The 20,381-nt window shown below is 39.6% G+C and overlaps 1 protein-coding gene across 3 annotated transcripts in view; it reads left to right on the forward strand.

Moving 5' to 3' along the window:
* Positions 1 to 20,381, forward strand: part of DMD (dystrophin) — a 1,175,169-nt gene that overhangs the window by 471,355 nt on the left and 683,433 nt on the right. For 2 of the 3 annotated variants that reach the window (XM_048495459.1, XM_048495460.1), the window contains one exon: positions 16,366 to 16,527. In XM_048495459.1, coding sequence (XP_048351416.1) covers positions 16,366 to 16,527 — 162 coding nt within the window. Of the gene's footprint in view, positions 1 to 16,099; positions 16,261 to 16,365; positions 16,528 to 20,381 lie in introns of those variants that run through there. The other variant, XM_048495467.1, reaches the window with a different exon arrangement.

Below are 20,381 nucleotides of genomic sequence, written 5' to 3' on the forward strand. Positions count from 1 at the left end.
GACACACTCTAGTGAGTGCTGTGGTGATGTCCTCTCCCCTAGTGCCACACTCTATCCCCAGCCCTGGAGAACAGAGCACAGCTACTGCAAGGCGATCCCCTGAATCCCAGCATTGGCAAGTTGGCAATCATGATAGACTGTATTGAATGCTGCTGTCAGGTCCAATAGTACCAGTAGTGCCATGATCCAGTTGTCCCCTAAGGTAATCTGTGATGACAACCAAAGCAGTTTTTGTCCCATGGCCAGGTTGGAAGCTGGATTGAAATTGGGCCCAATACCGATGCATCCTATTGGAAGCCCTGGAGTTGTTTCACAGCCACTCTCTCAGCTACCTTACCCAGGAATGCAAGATGGGACACTGGGCCATAGTTGAAAGGATCAGAAGGATCTAATTTTTTTAAAAAAAAAACAGCAGCCAACCTCGTGGGGAAACCTCTGAAAAAAGGGGATAGATTAATTATATCCATCTGCGGTTGTACTTCATCTCTACCAGCTTTTACCAGCCAGGATGGACATAGGTCTAAGGGGCAAATGGAAGGCTTCACAGCTCTTATGATCAGGAGATATTTCAGTGGATGGAAATCAGGAAAGCATTAACTATACACAAACATCAGTTTTGGCACAGGCACAGTTCTTAATTTAAGCTTTATACGCTTCACGGTTGCTTAAATGTTATGAGATGTTCTTTAAGATGGTACAATTAGATGTTACTGTTTAATGGGTTCACAATGACTTTGGGTTCTAACAGGCTGGTACTCTTTCACACAGTACACATACATTCTTGATGCTGTTAGCTTCACATAAACCTCCCTCCTGAGATAACTATAACAGAACAATAATACACCAGACTGGATATCAACCTGTGTGTATAATTCCTATTCTGGCTTAGGAAAACTTCCACACCCAGAATATATATTCCCTTCCCTTTTATTTATGCTCACTTGTGGAAAAATCTCACTACTATTCCACCTTCAACCTTGACCACCAAATAAAACTCCCAGTTTTCTTGTCCGAATATTTTTTGCTTTTAGCACATGCTGACAGTATATTTCAAGAGAGATTCACTCTCTGACTGAAATCCAGTGGCATAGCACCAAGGGGACAGGGGGTGCGCAACACACTGGGCGAGCGTCGGTGTGGGGGCCTTCTGGGGCATGGCAAGGGCATTTCAGGGCCTGACGGGGGTGGGGCAGGGACACTATTTGCATGCATGTCCTGGGCACAGTTCCGCCTTGCTCCAGCCCTGCTGAAATCCCCTCAGAGTAGATGTTTAACAAACACAGTTAAGGGACTTGATGTTAACTCACAATAATCCAAATCCAAAAGCTCCCAAAGCTTTTTTCTCTCAGAGAGATATCTCCTCCCCTCTGAGTCAGCTGGTTGCTCCACCAATCAGAGCAAAGGTCAGCTTACCCAATCAGGGTGCCTTTTCATTCCCAGGAAGTTTTCCCCACTTTGTTGTGATAACACCTTGTTCAACTGACTGACTTGTACTTTTAAACCTCTATTGTACTGCACAGTCCTTCACAGTTGCATTGTCCTACACCAGCAGAATTGAAACTTGTCTATTTAGCAAAATTATGTGTGGCTTCTTCAGAGACCTGAATTGAGATAACTCATGAAGATAAAACAATAAAGTAAAATCATACAAACATCATCAGAAGAATGATCATGAAAAATAACAAGCTATAAGAACAAGAAAAGTGCATAAAACAGCATCAAAATAACATTTGAAAGTCTTAAAATAATATTAATAAAACAGACTTAAGTCTGAAAGCTGTTCATAAAAATCCCTAAACAAAAGGAAGCCTGCAGTGAAAAGTCAGTGTAAGAAGAAATATTTTAGCCTGGCACTTAAAGTACTGTGAAATAAGTGACAGATGAGCCTTATTCTATATGCTGGGTGCCCCCACTGGAAAAGGCCTGATAGTAACCTTATGACCTCTACAGACAAGCCCCTAAACAGGCTGATTTGGCTGGATGAAATCTTATTTTTGTTTTACTATTTGCCCCTGGAATAAGCCAAAGAAGAAGCAACACCACAGGGTTTGTTTGGTTTTTTTGCTTCAATCCTTGCCAGGAATTTAACTCATCAGTCTCCATTCTTCTTTGCCAACAATATGAAATTCAGAAATGGCATCAAGGACATATTTGGCATATTTGTCTCTGCATTCAACCTTTCATTTAAGCAATGATTTCAGTATTTATACTGCCACTTTTCTTCCCAACTGAGATCCAAAGCCATATACAGTACAAAACTACAATAGGAAAGGGCAACAAGGTCTTCCAAGTGCAGGGCAGGTCTCTCTGCTAGTCAGGGGTGTAGCTAGGGTAAATGGAGCCCGGGGCAAAATCTGAGTTTTGCGCCCCCCCCCCCCATATGGGCAGCGTCCCTCCCCCACCACGACCAAACAACATTTTTTGCACCAGGTCATCTCAAAGTCACTATCGCATTATAGAACATGCCCCAACACACAAATCTGAACACACCCAGGACTCCCTAGTTTAAACAACATTGAAAGTGATGCTATTTTTTTGAAGGCAGGGAATCCACCCTGAAACAGCATCATTTTTAATGTTGTTTAAACTACAGAGCCCAGATTCTCCTTTTAAATCCACCTTAAGGGCATACTCTGGGCTCCCTAGTTTAAACAACATTGAAAGTGATGCTGTTTCAGGGTAGATTCCCCACCCCAAACAGCATCATTTTCAATAAGAGCTATTAGTTTTCTATTATCGCAGTATATCTTGTTCCTAATGTTTCACCTGCATCTGTGGCTGGTATTTTCAGAGGTGTATAACAGAGAGAAGTCTATTATACACTTTGTCCAGCCTTCTCTTATAACAGATTTCTCTCTGTGATACACCTCTGAAGATGCCAGCCACAGATGCAGGCAAAACGTTAGGAACAAGATCTACCAGACCATGGCCACACAGCCTGTAAAACCCACAACTACCAGTTGAATCTGGTTTTGAAAGCCTTCAACAATACTTTCAATGTTTTTTTTAATCTAGGGAGCCCAGATTCTCCCTTTAAATCCACTCCAAAGGAGGTGGATTTAAAGAGAGAACCTGGGGAAAATTTGAGGGTGCCTGTCAGGGGAGCAATGTTTAAGCTAACAGTACCAAACTTTTAGGCTATGTTCAGGAGACTCTCCTGATGAAACCACCCAGGTTTAGTGAAGTTTGGTTCAGGAAGCCCAAAGTTATGGATCCTCAAAAGCGTCGCCCGTATGACCATTAGCCCCCATTGGAAACAATGGAGTGTTGTTTCTCCATTTTGGGGTCCATAACTTTGGACTCCCCTGAACCAAACTGCACCAAAATTTGATGGTATCATCAGGAGAGTCACCTGACAATAGTCTGGAATTCTGGTGCTGCTAGCCTAAAAACTGCGCCCCCTGCAGGACAAACATTGAAAAAACCCTGAAAAATAGAAAAAGCCACACACGAACCTGCAATTTTTGCGCCCACCACAAGGTGGCGCCCGGGGCACTTGTCCCCGGATGTCCCCATGGTAGCTACGCCTCTGCTGCTAGTATATTTTACTCCAAGCTCCACACTACAACCCTCAGGTTATTTTGAAGACAAAGAGCCCTTTGGGTTACATCACAGGCTTTCACCTCTAGATCAGTTCAGAATTAAAAAGCTTAAAAAGGCAAGAAAGCATGGAGGTGAGGCTCAGATTAAAAGTCTTAGAGCAGCTGGCTGGTGTTTCTGTTACTTCCCTCTTGGAAAACAGTTGTGCTTCTTAAATTCTTGTGAAAGAAAATGCATAGTACATCTTAGGCCTGTCACACACACTGATCCTTGACCCTGGCTAGCATTTGGATGGGAGCTCTCCAAGGATTACCAGGGTCATGATGTGGAGGCAGAGAGTGGCAAACAGTGGCCAACTTCTGTTAGTCTCTTGCCTTGAAACCTCTGTGGGATCACAAAAAGACAACTGTGACTTGACAGCAAAAATGTCAGGTCTTTGTGCTTTCAAGAACTGTTTATTGGATTTTACAATGCTTCTAGTTGCTGACATTTTTGCGTACCTATATGACATGCTTTTTAATTGAATTAGAGCGATCCAAGCACATAAAGTGCTTTAACATATAAAATGGCCACAGAACCTGGAAAATTAGGCCACAACAAGGAAGGATGGCAAATATAGAGTCTTCAGTGGTCTGGAGTGAGGTGGGCTCAATAATGCAGGCCATGGAGGCTCTGCTAGGGAGCCCACTGTACCAAGGGAGTCAATTTTTCAGACCCCTGAAGTAGATGCCTCTCAGCGCAGATTCATTTCCTACAATGGGGGTACCATAAGAACTCCAATCAGCCACACAGTGGTGTACCTTTACAAAATGATGCCCAAAGGTGGGTGGTCAAAATGACCCCCCACATGACCCAGGAAAATGGTGCCTGAGTTGTCTGCTCCCTCTTGCCTTCTTAGATATGCCATTGCAGTCACAACATTAAAAAGCCTATATTTTTCTATTCTTACTGTGACTGACAATATACATTTCTTGCCTTACCACTGAAGACTCTGTAATTGCCATCCTTCCTTGTTGAGGCCTAATTTTCCAGGTTCTGTGGCCACTTTATATGTTAAAGCACTTTATGTGCTTGGATCACTCTAATTCAATTAACAGAGGTTGGCCACTGTTTATTAGATGTTGAACCATTTTCGTGTTGAATACTTTGAGGGCCGCCAGAATGAATCTGCTGCCATTAAGGGTAAAAATCTTCAGTATAGCAGCAGAAGCACGTTTGCTACCCTTCAAGGCCTTACCTCTATGTTAGCCCAGCTAGGCTTATGTTGGAAGACAGCCCCTAAATATTTGAAGGATCTGACTTGCTCAGTATTTGAGTCCTGAATAGACCAAGTCATAGGACTACAAGTGTCTGAGAAAACCAGGACCTTGGATTTTGTTGGATTGATTGAAAGCCGATTAGAAACACAGTAGTTTTTGCATTTGAGGAGTAAATTCTTGAGGCCGACCCTTGAGCAGGACAGCAGAACTGCATTGTCGGCATAGAAAAGGATTGAAACCGGAACATTATCCAAATCAGGACAATGAGAGTTTATGCTGTTCAGGGTTGGAGCAAGATTGTTCAGGAGGATATTAGATGGTACAGGGGCTAACACACAATCTTGCTTGACAATCTGGGAGACAATGATTTTGGGGGTAAATGTCCAAATGGATTGATTCTGATTTGGCTGATGGGATTTTTATACAGTGACATTATTAGCATGAGGAGCCTGGTGTCCATTCCAAGTTTAATCAGTTTGGACCACAAGAGGCCCCTGTCGACAGAATCAAATGAATCTGTCATGATTTGGAATCCGCTTTTTGATTCCCCCTTTTTAGGGTTTTTTTTGGTTCTGCTTAGCCAAATGCACACCTCTCTAAGTGCAAATGCAGATACATTCTGTGGGATCTAATCCGTAGTTTCCACTATTAATGTCTAAAGAATTATTTTGACTTTGTGCTGAGCATTATTGATTTGTTGTGTGTTGATCTTCCCCGTCTACTTCTTTCCCAAGAGCTCTTGTGTTGTAATCATATCAATTGAAGGTTTTATTTTGTTTTATAATGACTCATCAGTCAAGAACTAGTGGTCAGAAAGATAAGGGGATATATATATATATATATATATATATATATATATATATATATATATATATATATATATATATATATATATATATATATATATATATATCCCCTTATCTTTCTGACCACTATATATTTCTGACCACTTTTTTTCCTCCTCGAAAAAAGTTAAGAAATGTCAAAATTAGGACTGTGTTTTTCACAGATTAAGGAATACCATAAAGTGCCCCTATAGTGCAATAATTGTTTGTCATTGCACAAAAAAAGGCCTATTCTTTTGCATTGTCGTTTCTAGTGTTCTGTAATTTGATTACATTCCCCCTTGGTGATGTTATCACTTGGCCAGAGTTGACAGGCTTTGGAACGTCATAACAGAAGCTTGTTCACTGAGTGATCCTGGATTGGCCAGACTCCAGAAAACGTTACCCTCAGACTAAGTGGACTTTGTTTGGCATCAGGCATGGTTACATCACATAATGTGATTAATTGTATAACACTGTTATGTCACTTAAGCTTTACATGTGTTTAATAATAGGCAAGAGATGTTGGTGAGTAAAAGAAAGAAGCTTAGCATAACACATACCAAGTGATTTAGTGTGAAAATACACTACCAAGATCAGACGTTTCTTGAAGCAAATGTCATTTTACGTCTCCAGGTTTTTCTATTTTAATGGCCATACTTTCCAATTATTGCTACCACAAAGTCTAGTCTTCACAGTTGCTTTTATTAAAGCTATGACAAAAGTGTTATGGCATGTATGTAAATATACTGGCAATCCTGATGTCATCACCAAGAAAAAAACTAATTTCTAGCCCTAGCCTAACTTCTCCCCAATTTATCATAATTGTATTATTGCTTTTAAAAGCTCCGTTTAATTGAATATTAAGGCCAGTACATAAAGGAACAAATGTATCCACACTACTGAATGGTGTAAACGTAAGTTTTCTTGTAAACAAACAAGTACAAGAACTTCATGTACATTTATATTTATGTCATTCAGCAAAATATTATGTTGCAAAATGATAAATAAGCTTTGGAATGTATCCCACTAGCTATTCTGCTGAATCTTGATCAATTATTCTTATTTTAGCCTCTATTCCACATAGTCCATGCAGATTATGATGGTGAAATCCTTGGGTCCCAACAAAGGGTTTGTAGTAGGCTTTAGCATTGACACAAAGTACTGGTAAGTATCAGGTTCTGTTTGGTTTTTTTAAAACTCAGAAAAGGTGAATAAAGTCAATATACGTCTATTACCAAAAATATTCAAGTAAAAAACCCCAACCCCCCCTTTTTTTGTTCTCCCCCCTCCCCCCTGAGGGCTTGGGAAAAGCAGAAGGAGGAGAGCTACCTCCAGTGACACCCCCACCCCCTATTGGTAGGTTTTTTTCAGATCTCCAATACCCCCCTGTGATTGCTCTGTAGGTCATTAGAGAGTTGTCTCTCTGTCACTAGGCTTGGAAAATGGGGTGGGGGGATAGTCAGATCTCTGATGCCCTGTTAAGCAGTCCCAGTGGGGCATTAGGAATCTGTACCCTGCCAATGTTTCCAAGGCCTACTAAACTTGGAATACATGGGAGAGGACAGAGAGCCAGATCTCTGATGTCCTGCTGAGCAATCTCAATGGGGCAATGGAGATCTGCCCCGTTTTCACCCTCCTCTATGTTTTCCAAGTCCCACAGGGCATAGATGTGAATGCTGCACTGCATTCAACCCAGTTCAGCATTCAGATGTGGCTCTCTACCTCTCCTACCATCTCCCAAGTCCAGCAGTACATTTGGATCTGCCTCCCCACTACCACTCCAAAAACTGATAAAGCCAAATCAAACTACCGAGATTTATTTCCCAGTAAGTAAAAAACCCAGCATCCCTCCTTTTGGGGGGGGGGGGTGTGATTCTAGTTTACTGAATCACCAAACATAGTTCACAATGCAAATTATTCCCTTGGAGCCAATACAAGTTTTAAGACAACTTTATTATTCCAGGGCCAAAGAATCCTTCCTATAGCCTAGTCTCATCAGATCTTAGAAGCTAAATAGGGGCAGCCTGGAAGGGTGGGGAAAGAAAAGAAGGAAGGCGTGGGGAAAGGAAGGAAGACTCTACAGAGGGGAGCAATGGCAAACAATCTTGTGCTTCTCACTTTCCTTGAAAACCCTTGCTGGAATCGCTGTGAGCCTGTTGTGATCTGATGGTGCATATGTTGGAACATTTTAATGTTTGAAGTGATGCTTATTGGTCCCAGGATACAAAGAAATAAGTGTTCTTATAACATATCATTGAATTTTTGTAGGTTCAGTGTTACTTGAAATAGTGGGAGTCCATTTTAGAGCTGAAGAATTAGCGAGAGTAGACCTTTGACTTAGTGAGTGGTCAGGCAAGCTCAGAATCTTGGTTGCAAATATTTATGGAGATTACCTAAGCAGGTATGGGCAAAGACAAGTCCAGACAAGATTTCCTACCCTAGTGGGTAGGGTGCACTAGCCACTTCAGAGAATCGACTTTCCCTCTTGGCACTGCACTATTAGACACCTAGTAGTGGCAGGAAGGGTAGAGCTGGAAACAGGGCTCCCCCAACCCACCATGGGTTGGTCTGGTAACATCAGGGTGGATAAAAATCATTTTTTAAATAATAATTAAAAATAAGATTATTAAAAATGTAAATCAGACTTAAATTGATATTTTGAAATAAAATGCTTATTGAGGAAAAATCTACCTAAAGATAGTTTTTAATTTAAGGTATATTTTAGTACAAAGGTTATTCATTGAGAAATAAGGATTAGGTTTTTTTATATATGTAGCATGAGTGGTTTAAATTTTTTAGTAAATGAATTCCATTAATCCATTTACAGAATTTTCTGTAGGATTATTTCTGTAGGATTATTTTGAGAATTTTTTTTATCTAAAAGATATTTTTTACACATGCTTGGTTTCATTTTCAGTTATCACAATTGAATTTGTATCTACACGCTTCTCAGTAAAATTGTTATTTAAAAAGCACAGCATTCAGAAAAAAACTTAACTGCAATATTCCTTTGCAAATGAATGTACGCAGAATATACCTCTTACCTCTGAAATACTAAGTTTCAAGAAGTTCAGTGGGTAGAAGATTGTTTGGATTGGAATAGATCTGTACAGGGAGCTAAATGTTAAGAGGGAGGGGCACGCAGTACAATCAGTAAAAATGAAAGTGAAACCTTTCAAGGAGAATACTCCACAAGGCTTGGGATCTTTGTGTTTGAAGCCTGAGGTTTATGATATTATTCTCGCCCTGGAGCAGAAAATCTATAATGACAGCAGACCATATAACAGATCCAGCTTGGGAACATTTTAATGAAGTTCCTCTACCTATAGGTAAGGCTGGCATGCATGCAAAATGCAAACTCTGTAACAAACAAATGGAAGGTCTGATGGCTAAAATGAAACTGAAGGTAATTCCCTTCATTATCTTTTTAAAATGAAATTCCCAGACTATACTTATGTGTCATTGACTTCAAAAACCAATGATTCAAGTTAATTACTCTACTTGACCTTCAAATTCAATGACTAAGTAGTCCTGTTAGTTTTATGGCACAATGAATAGTGCAAAGTTGCTGCTGCTACTGCTGCTTTTAAATATATTACAATTTGTTAAAATGAATATTATTGAAAATTTTCTGAAAAGCCAGAAAATAAAAATTGAGCCAAGAATGATTTGTGCCATCCTAGTAAAGAGATTATGGGGAAAGGGGTGTCTGAACCTCCAATTGAAACAGGTGTTCATGGACTTCTGGTGGGTGCGCAAAGGGAAGGTAAGCTACCGCGGTAGCAGCCGAAGCCGTCCAGGGAAATTTGGCCCCCACGACCCCCTAAAGCAACTTGACATATGGCCGAGAGGGTGGAGTGGTGGCCCGAAGGGTCAAGGTCCTAGCACGTCCTCCGTAGCCGCGAAACAAACCGTGGAACGGTGCAGAGGCGAGCCAAAGGAGCAACCGTCCGGCGATCCCAGGGAACGGCCATAGCCTTAGATTCCCCCCCACCTCCGCTTCTAAAAGCAAGCTAAAAACAACTATAGCGGTAAACTAAAAGAACAGAAGCTACCAATTGTCACTTTCGCTAGCGGATATGAGTGGTTTCCCCCGCAAGACGAAAGAATTAGAATTTAAAGAGAGCGCAGCAGCGGTGCGGTGCCATAGAAGGGTGGTTCCCGTTCAGTCTGCCTTACCGGAGAGTTAAGGATTGCAGAGTCTGAACGTGCGCAAGCTGCAGGAATTCATGGGAAACAGAGGAGAAGAAAATAAGCGGGGGAGACATCCTTGACAGACAAGCGGGTTGTATAATAAACAACCAAACAACCAAAAAGATAGATAAAACTAGCGGTACTAAAATGGAAACAGGAAGTGGAAAGGAAGTGCTTTGTAAACAAAGGGAGAGACTGTTACCAAGCTCAGATATCTGAAAATTCCCTCTTGGATACCTGGGACATATTGGGAAATTGGTGATATCAGAGAGGGTAAATGAGAACACCCCTCCCTAGGTCGACTGCAACTCTCAAAGCCTATTTTGCAACAGGTTAGTGGAGGCTTCGTTAAAGCCATAGTAGGAAAAATAAAAACATCATAGTAACGGAAGTTAAAACTCCAGACAAAATGATACCTGAACGGGACTTACATCAAAAATTTGACCAGATAATTGGGATTATTACAGCCATCCAGACAGACTCTAAAACGTTTCAAACAGAGACTAACAGCAAACTTACTAGAATGGAAACAGGATTGTCCAAGATGGAGTTGGAATTAGCTGATATGAAGAAAGAAATAACCCAGATAAAAAAATAGAACAATCCATTAAACAAATGAAGGAAATGGTGAAGGAGAACACTGACCATCTAGAGGACATGGAGAATAAATTTGATTCAGTACAAAATCAGCTGGACAATCAAAACAACCAAATGGCCTTATTGGAGCTAAAACTAAAAGAAAAAATGTTAAGATTTAGAGGAATCACAGAAACTAAAGATGAAATTTTACCAGAAAAACTTGCGCCTTTATTAGCCAAAATATGGAACATTCCAGAAGGGGATACACCTAAAGAATACGACACTATATACAGAGTCAATTCAAGAGGAATGGAGGACGATAGAAGACAAACAAGAGATATATTAATTAACTTCATACGTAAAGACCGACGAGATGAAGTCTTAAAATATCATTCATGCAACAAACTGGAGTATGACAGATACCCCCTGATTATATTTAAAGAAATACCCACTTCTATAAGAAAGAGACGACAGGAATATTATCCTCTTGTAGACATGCTTCGGAAAAACAATATTGTATATAGATGGGCTCTTGTTGAGGGGGTTTCCTTCTCGTACAGGGGGGAAAAAAATCAATTAATACAACGAATGCGGTTCAAGAATTTCTGTCGAAATATAGAAAAGAATTGACAAACTGATATTTATAGTGTGGTAAGTGTTTAAACTCTGCTGTATAGGTATTAATCTTCCCTCTAATTTTTTTCTTTTTTGTAATATATTAGTAAAGTATTTAAGTTTCTGTTTACTATGGCATGTAAAATATTTTCAAATAATATCAATGGATTAAACAATCCTAGAAAAAGGAAGGAAGTATTCCATAAATTGAATAAGGAAAGATATGATTTGATCAGTCTACAAGAAACGCATGTGAGAAATGCAGATCTAGATTATATTAAGGTTAAGCAATTAGGCGTACCGTTTTTCTCTGCATGCGAGAAAAAGAAACAGGGAATTGCGATGTATATTAAAGATAGACTGAAAACCAAACTTAATATTTTCAAACAACGATGGAAGAACATTAGGAGTAGAAATCCTTCTCGAAGGAGTAAAAATTTTAGTTGTAAGGGTATATGCTCCAAATGACAACAAAGGTAAATCAGTGTATTATTTAAATTTGTTGGACAAACTGTTAGAAATGAACTATGAGAATATGATGTTACTGGGTGACTTTAACGGTATTGTGTCAACAGATCTAGATAGAAAAGAGAGTGACAGCAACAATAGAAAACACAGAAAATCTTTCAGTAAATTACCGAAAAGCTTTTTTGACCTGGTAGATACACTGAAATTGAAAGATGCATGGAGGGCGAATTATGGTAAAGCTCAGGATTTCACTTTTTTTTCCCACCGCCACAAACTTAGTTCCAGAATAGATATGATCTGGACTTCGGGCACTTAGTGCCAGTTTTTAGATGATATGAGTACCCTACCTAGATCTCAATCAGATCACAGCCCACTGAAACTAACAATATCAATATCCAAAAGACCTTATATATGGAAACTCAAAGATTGTATGTTAGGGAAAAAAGATATATTGGACATATGTTCAAAGGCCCTAACAGATTTTTGGGAAATTAACAGATCATCTATACAAAACCCAGCAACAATATGGGACGCCAGTAAGGTGGTAATGCGGGGAGTCCTGATCAGTCAAGAAATAAAACTCCGCAAAAAGAGAAGAGAGGAAGAAAAAACTTTAAACTGTGAATTAAAAAATTTGGAAATGGAATTAGCAAACTCTCCCCGAAACCAAAAAGTTATAACAAAAATAAAATTAATAAAAGAAAAGCTGGAAGAAGTTAATAGAAGAGAGTTAGCATTGAAACTAAGATACATTCGACAAAGTAATTTTATCAGTGCTAACAAACCTGGCAAATGGCTTTCAGCAAAGATAAAAGAGACGTATAATGCCAGAGTTATAAATGAAATAAAGGAAAAAAACAGGGTCATAACACAACCGGATAAGATTAGAACACTTCTTAATAAGTATTATACGGAATTGTACGCCCAGGAAGAAATTTCAATCACAGAAATTCAGAAATACCTAACAAACCAAAATCTAACTAAGGCGTCTGATGAGATAGTCCAAAAGTTGGACGCGGCCATCTCTCGAGAGGAAGTTAGTGCAGCGATTCAAAAGCTGAAAACAAATAAAGTTCCAGGGCCAGACGGTTTTTCGGCCCTTTACTACAAAAAGCTAGAAAAAGAACTCATTGAGCCGCTAACAGAGCTGTTGAACAAGATAATGCTAGGTAACAACATTCCAGTAACGTGGACAGAAAATCATGCGGTTCTAATACCAAAAAAGGATGATGAGGTCTTAGAACCAAATCAATTCAGACCGATAGCTTTATTAAATACAGATTACAAAATTATGGCTATAATATTAACTGAAAGATTAAAACACTTTACAGAGCAGTGGATTCATCCAAATCAAGCAGGCTTCTTGCCAGGACAGCAAATAAAACAAAATATTCGGTCTGTTATTGACATCATCGAAATATTAAATAATAAACCTAGTGAGAAAATGGCCTTAATATTCATCGACGCCGAGAAGGCCTTTGACAAAGTTAACTGGAATTTCATATTAAATACATTAAAACATCTCGGCATAGGAAATAATTACTTAACAGCTATAAATGCTATTTATAAAACACAAAAAGCATATATTAAAATTAATGGTTCCCTATCCGATAACATCACCATACAAAGAGGAACTAGACAGGGGTGCCCCCTTTCCCCTCAACTTTAGAGATTCTGTTAAACAACATAAGAAACGATCCATACTTAGAAGGACTGAAATTAGGCAAACATCGGTATAAACTAAAAGCCTTTGCCGATGATATTGTAATCTTCTTAGAAGACCCTCATGTTAAAATCAATTACTTATTAGAAAAAATTATAGAATGTGGGAAACTGGCAGGACTATCAATAAATAAAGGAAAAACTAAATTACTTACTTTCAATATGAAGGAGAAGGGAAAAAAACTCCTCGAGGAAAAATCAGGCTTCAAAGTAGAAAAAGAAATTAAGTACTTGGGTGTAACGTTGGGGAAAAATAATAAAAATATCTTCGAAAATAACTATACTAAATTGTGGAAGAACATTCAATTAGATTTAATAAAATGGTCAAAGATTCAACTTTCCCTAATGGGTAGAATTGTGTTAATCAAGATGTCAGTTCTACCCAAATTTATGTACTACTTTCAAAATATCCCCTTCATTGACTCCATGAAATCTGTTAAGAAATGGAACTCCTCCATATCAAAATTTATTTGGGGAGGCAAAAAACCTAGGGTCAGATACAAGATCATGACTATGAACAAAGAAAGAGGGGGTTGGTCATTACCCAATCTGTATTTATATTTGGCCTCGAGTGCATGCATATGGATAAGGGAATGGATCGAACTACAGGATACGGAACTGCTAACCCTTGAGGGCTTTAATATGCAGATGGGGTGGCACGAAAGACTATGGCCAGACCCATCAAAAAATATAGCATATTTAATAATCACTATGTGAGACGTCATTTAATCCAAATTTGGGATAAATACAAAAACTTATTCTATAGGAAAGTTCCATTATGGATATCCCATATGGAAGCATTAAGAATAAGAGATAAGAACGAAGGAATAAACTGGCCAACGTATAAAGAACTACTGATCCTGCAAAGTAACCAAATTACATTAAAAGAAAGAGAGCAAATTTCTATAATGGGAAAGCCATGCCAATGGTTTACTTATGTACAGCTGTATCAATACTTCAAAAAAGATGAACATCTCTGAGGTTTTACAATGAAACAAACAATCTTTGATGAAATAATTGGAAAAGGAGGGGGGAAACAAATAAGTAAAATCTACAAATTATTACTATTAATGGATACTGAGGAAGAACTTATAAAATCTAGCATGGTAGAGTGGAGCAAAAGCTTAGGCAGAAACTTGGCACTTGAAGAGTGGGAATTAATATGGAAAAACGCCTACAAAAATATAACATGTACCGATATAAGAGAGAACATAGGTAAAACGATTCATAGATGGTACATCACTCCATCAAAAATCTCCAAAATAAACAGCAATTATTCACCTTTATGTTGGAAGTGCGGTAGGGAGATAGGCTTTTTTTTCCATGCTTGGTGGACGTGTAAATACAAAATTTTTGGAGAAAAATACATAAGAAAACCCAACAAATACTGCAATTAAAATTTGAAATGTTGCCAGAAGTTTATCTACTGGGGTTATATAAAGATAAAAATCTAACTTGTCATTCAAAATTACTGACTTATATAGCTTCATCGGCCCGTATGGAAATAGCTAAACATTGGAAATCACCGCAAATACCTACTCTCCAGGACTGGTATGTAAAACTATGGACCTGCATGGACTTAGATTTGCTGACAGGGAAATTGCCACTTAAGGACACTTACAAAGACTGGGCACCATTGAAGGATTTCTTCAAGACCTCCTTTCAAGTTCACTAAAGGATTGAGAGAGGGCTGTACCCTCCTCAACTTTGTAAACAGATTTTTCTTTACCTTTCCTGTTCTGTTAAAGGAATGAAAACAATGTAAAAAGTTAATTTAGTATAAAAAACTAAGCTAGCATGTGTTATCTGGTTGGAACTTTGAGATGTATAGTAACGATTGGTTGAAGTCTAAGCTAATCATTGTAAATAGAGCAAACAGAGGACGACAATCCCCGAATAGGGGAAACCAACAAATAAATCTCTTAACTGTGTTTTTTTTAAGTCAACAAAATGTTATTATTCTTATGATCATGTATGCTATGTAAAACCTAATAAATATTATTTATAAAAAAAAAGAAACAGGTGTTCATGAACAAAGATTTCTTTATTGCAAGTAAGATAAGTCCCATACAGTGCCAAGATGTCTCTGCTGCCCCAGCCAAGATGTAGCTATTTTAAAGTAACCAGCGTGCCCATCCTCCCACCCACTGTTCAATTCCACAGCTGTAGTATAGACCAGCGGTTCTCAACCTGGGGGTCGAACAGCCCTTTCACAGGGGTCGCCTAAGACTCTCTGCATCAGTGTTCTCCATCTGTAAAATGGATAAATGTTAGGGTTGGGGGTCACCACAACATGCGGAACTGTATTAAAGGGTTGCGGCATTAGGAAGGTTGAGAACCACTGCTATAGACCAAAGTATGTGGCCCTTCACTAGCTAGCAGAGGAGAGATAAGAAGTCAGGAAGCAGCAGAATAATACTTTCACACAGCAAATTCACACAGACCAGAGTTCCCATCCCCCAGTACTCAAGCCAACCCGACAAGGGGCAACTTTATAAATATCAGTCAAGTCTCCAAGAAAAAAAAGTTGATATATCAGAACTTGCTATACTAATCATAAGATAAGCTTGACTATTGTAATGTTCAAATGTTGTAAATCTGATGCTGAATTTTTAAAGAGTGCTTTTTAAAAGGTGAGGAATGAACCATAAAGATCCTTAGAGGTACAGGGGTTTAATTGTTCGTTTGAGAACCGTGATTTAATTCATGTTCTTACGAGTCATTAATACTTTCTGTATGAGTGTTTGTTTTATAAACAGATCTTTTATCCCTCTCACTTATTGAAATGGATTATCCTAAAATGGACTGCGATGACGGTAGTGAAAGAAGATCTCTTGGGATACATAATGAGATCAGAAGGTCTTTTAGGCCTCAGAATGAGAAACTGTCCTTAGAGAGTGGTTGAACTTAGTTTTCTAGTTTTCTACTCAACATAGAATTACTAAATATTTGTTTTTGCTCTTTGAGGGTGGTTTAAATATTAAAATGAGTTTGTGCTCATTTCTTTTTTAAAAAGCAAAATGGCTGGGAAAAAGAGACGTTTATCTTATAAAAAGGTAGTTGTGCAATATTTGAACATTCTTCTTTGAAATAAAATCAGTATTTTTCAATGGAGACTTAAATATTTCAATAAATGGTGCGGGTTTTTTTTTTCTTTTCAGGCTGTGAGAAGACAAAAGTTTCTTGAACAAAGTATTCACTCTGCCCAGGAGATTGACAAAACTCTTCAGTTGATCCAAGAGTCCCTGACTTTTATCGATCGACACTTAACAGGTTACATTGCAGACAGAATCGATGCAGCACAAGTACCACAAGAAGCACAGGTAAGATTTACAGATGTAAATCTTAAATATCTTTGTCATTAAAGCACCTGCTAAAATGCTAATTGTTTTGTTTTGCCCATTGATAGTGGCTTCTAAAATTTTCAGTGATCTGAATTAGAAAGTTCAATTTGCAATTCCTAGTTGCCATATTCTTGTCTGGAATAAAATGACAGCAGTACACATAATAATATGACTCTTCCAAAGGTCAGATTTACCTTACAGTAAAATCATGTTTTGCCTTCATTTTATCTTTCCTTAAGCTAACATAAAATTATTTTATAACATAAAATTAGAAGTCATTTAATGTTGGTGAAGGTTGTGCTATTACATCAAGATAGCAAAATGGATGCTGTAAGTTCTCGCTGTGGTATTTTTTCATGCCGTCAGCCACTACTTTACTGCTTTTAGTTGACTTCCTAGTAAAGCTGATTAGATACCACAGGAATTATGCAATCACAGATATTCTGTTAATTACTTGGATTGGCATGTACCTGCTCATAATCTAATATGAAGGGGAATGTGTTAATATTCTTTTATTTTTCCTTCTTTTAAGTTTGTATGTCACAAATGATATTTTAGCTGAATTCAATTTTTGTTTTATATTTAATTATATATATTGTTCACTATTTAATTATATATATTTAATTATATATTTTTCTAAATGGTGATTGAAATGCTAATATTTTCTTCCATTTGAATGGGTAGATATTTGAACCATTATACTGTTCACAAAACCAAAAACATACCTTCTGAGAAATATATTAGTGATTATTTTGGTGCTTTGCTGAAGTTTTCTAAATGACAAGCTCTGTGCTTTTTGTCCTAATCTATTCTGCTTTTAAAAAAAACTTAGGGTAAGTTTGACTATGGTTTAGCTTCATGTTTAACATCACATCCATCTGGTGGTGATACTATGAAATGCAGCCATCTTAAGAATGGTTGTATGCTATTTTAAAAATAAAGAGTTTTTTTGTAAACAAAAAACAACTAAATAAAAAGTCAGCATTACTGCTATATCAGACTTTTTAAAAATCAAAGGAATTTAAACTCCCATTTTGATAAGTTCAGATCTTTCTGCAGACCTAGGGGGTCCCCCCAAGTCTACAGAAACATCTGATTGAGGTGAGTGTGCAGTATCTGCAGGCAAAGGCACACTTTAGAATTAGATGTATAAATCATGATGATGTTTTACTGCATTTATAGGTCGCCTTTCTCACTGAGACTCAAAATGGATTACATAGTGTAAATCATTAATAGTCCATGTGAAGAGACAATATTAATAAGCACCATGACAGTAAATAAAATCAATAGGAGGAAACATCAAACAAGCAATATACTAGGATAAGGATTACCAAATCTGAATAAGAATAAGATATTAGGCATGGTATACCGTGTACATATAATGAATAAAAAATGTATGACATTAGTAGAAAACATAATGACAACATGAAGCAAATTGGTAATACATCCTATACATAGTGGCATAATTCAACACCCCTTATTTTTTTATAAAGCACATTCCTAAACTATGGTGTTACCTTATAGCTCTAATGTGTTCAGGAAAACATATCTTACAATACATAATTGGATAAGGGTTCGAATGTCCAATGACAAACCCTTAGCCAATTAATGTGCAGGATGCACAGGGACCAAAGGCCTGTGCATCCTGCACCCCTATTGGTCATTGCTGGGCCAGCACCCCCACCCCAAACAAAGCACTTCCCTGCCACCCCCAGAAGTGAAGCCAGGCCCATAGAGTGCCCAACAAAACACCCACCGCCTTGCCCACCCACCTCCCAGCAACACCGGGCCACAGACAGTCTGCCTAACTGCCCTGCCCCTCACCTTGCCCAGCAGTGCCCAGCCCATAGATGGCCAGTAAACCACAATCTCCCTTGCCCACCCTCCCAACAACGACAGGCCCATGGAGGGCCTGGCAAAGAATTTCCCCCTGCCTTGCCTACCTACCTCCCAACAATGCTGGCCCTCTGTGGGCTTGGTGTTATTGGGGCTGGGTGGGCAGACCCTACAAAGCACCCCCTGCCCCACCCCCCAGCAATGCTGGGCCCACAGAGGGCCCAGCAAAGCACCCCCATTTTGCCCTCCAATCCCAAACAAAGCCCGTCTCTACCACTCTCTCCCATCCAACCATCTAAATTCCACCCTTCCTCCACCCCTACCCACACCTTTCAGCCCTCCCCCACCCTGTGCTGCTAGCAGGCAGGGGCATAGCCAGATCTGACCCCGCAGGGCAAAGCAGATGGCAAGCACAAGCGTGGTCAGGTCACAGTCCAATGGGTCAAGGCAGGCGGTAGGCAAAGCATAGTCAGGTCACAGTCCAATAGGTCAAGAAGAACTGAGGAGCAGGTTACGAATCAGTGCAGAACCAGGCACACAGCGGCAACAGGTAACACATTTGTTCACCCAGGTAGAAGCAAGCTCACAACAAGGCTTATATCGAGAATTTTGTTCAGGGGGCTGGGATTCTGCAAGGAGTTAATCCTCATCGTAGAGACTTCCAATTTCCCATACTTTGCTGCCAAATGGCCACTCCTTCTGTGGTTTTGCAGTAGCTGCCTTGTTCTGCCTTCTATGCACAGCTGGTTCATCACAGGATTCCCTAGGAGAATCTGCAGGCTCCTTCACTTGTATGTCATCAGGCAGAGAAGGGCTGGGTGTTGGCTCTGCTGCCTGGTCTTCCCAGGAGCAGCCAACTCTGGCTGCATTGTGTCCTCAGATTCTGCCTCAGAGTCCTTGGTGTCCTGGTGAGTACCCAGGGACTGGCTCATGACACACCCCAAGCCTTTTCTTGCCACCCTCTGGAGACCCCAATACTAACCTTCTAACCTGCCCCCACGCTCATATTCACCTTCCAACTCTAACGTCATTCCTAGGCCCTTTCCGCACGGGCCATTTAATCTGGGTGAGGGCTGGGATTAAAACCGTTTGGGGTGGGAACTTTGCATGGCTCCCACCCCTAAATCGGCCCTGCCCTGGGTTAAATGGAAGAACCTGGGATATTGGAATATTTTTGAATATCCTGAATTGTCATCGCACCCATGTGAGGGGCCCGGGTGGCAACCACAGCTTTTGCCCACATTCTTTTTTAAAAAAACTTACCTTCTCTCCTGCACAGCTCTGCAGGAGAGAGTGACTGGCCCTCCAGCCGCCAAGGTGTCAGCCATGGCCACAGGGGCCCTCCCCCTGAGGGTATACAAGGGGAAGTGACGTGGTCCCCTACAAGTTCTTGAGGATTCCCTATGGTACCAGTGGGTCATACATTTCCAAGAGGCTGCCAGGGACAGCGGGGAGGGAAGTGTAAGATGGAAGAGCAGATAAAGCTAGACTGGATGTAGGATGGGAAGGAGATAGGGTTGTGAACTCCTGGTTAGGAAATTCCTGGAGACTTGAGAGTAGGAGCTGGAGAGATTGTGGTTTGAAGAGGGGAGGGATCTCAGAGTGGAATAATGTCATACTCTACTCTCCAAAGCAGCCAGAGCAATTACAGTTGCCAACCTCCAGGTGAGAGTTGCATATCGCCTGGAATTACAATTGCTGTCTAAATGACAGAGATTATTTCCCCTGGAGAAAATGGCTGCTTGGCAGGTGAATTCTATGTAATTATACTCTTCTAAGGTCTATGTCAGGGGTCCCCAAACTTTTTAAACAGGGGGCCAGTTCACTGTCCCTCAGACTGTTGGAGGGCCGGACAAAAAAAACTATGAACAAATTCCTATGCACAAATGATTGTAAAATGTTTGATTTCACCTTTCAGCATTTCTGTCATGGTCTATTTTTAGAACAGTGACCAAAGTATGTCAAGTACAGGGTGGGCTCCAAATATTGTTGGGGAG

Source organism: Sphaerodactylus townsendi, linkage group LG04 (genome assembly GCF_021028975.2).
Source record: "Sphaerodactylus townsendi isolate TG3544 linkage group LG04, MPM_Stown_v2.3, whole genome shotgun sequence".
NCBI classification, from domain to species: domain Eukaryota; kingdom Metazoa; phylum Chordata; class Lepidosauria; order Squamata; family Sphaerodactylidae; genus Sphaerodactylus; species Sphaerodactylus townsendi.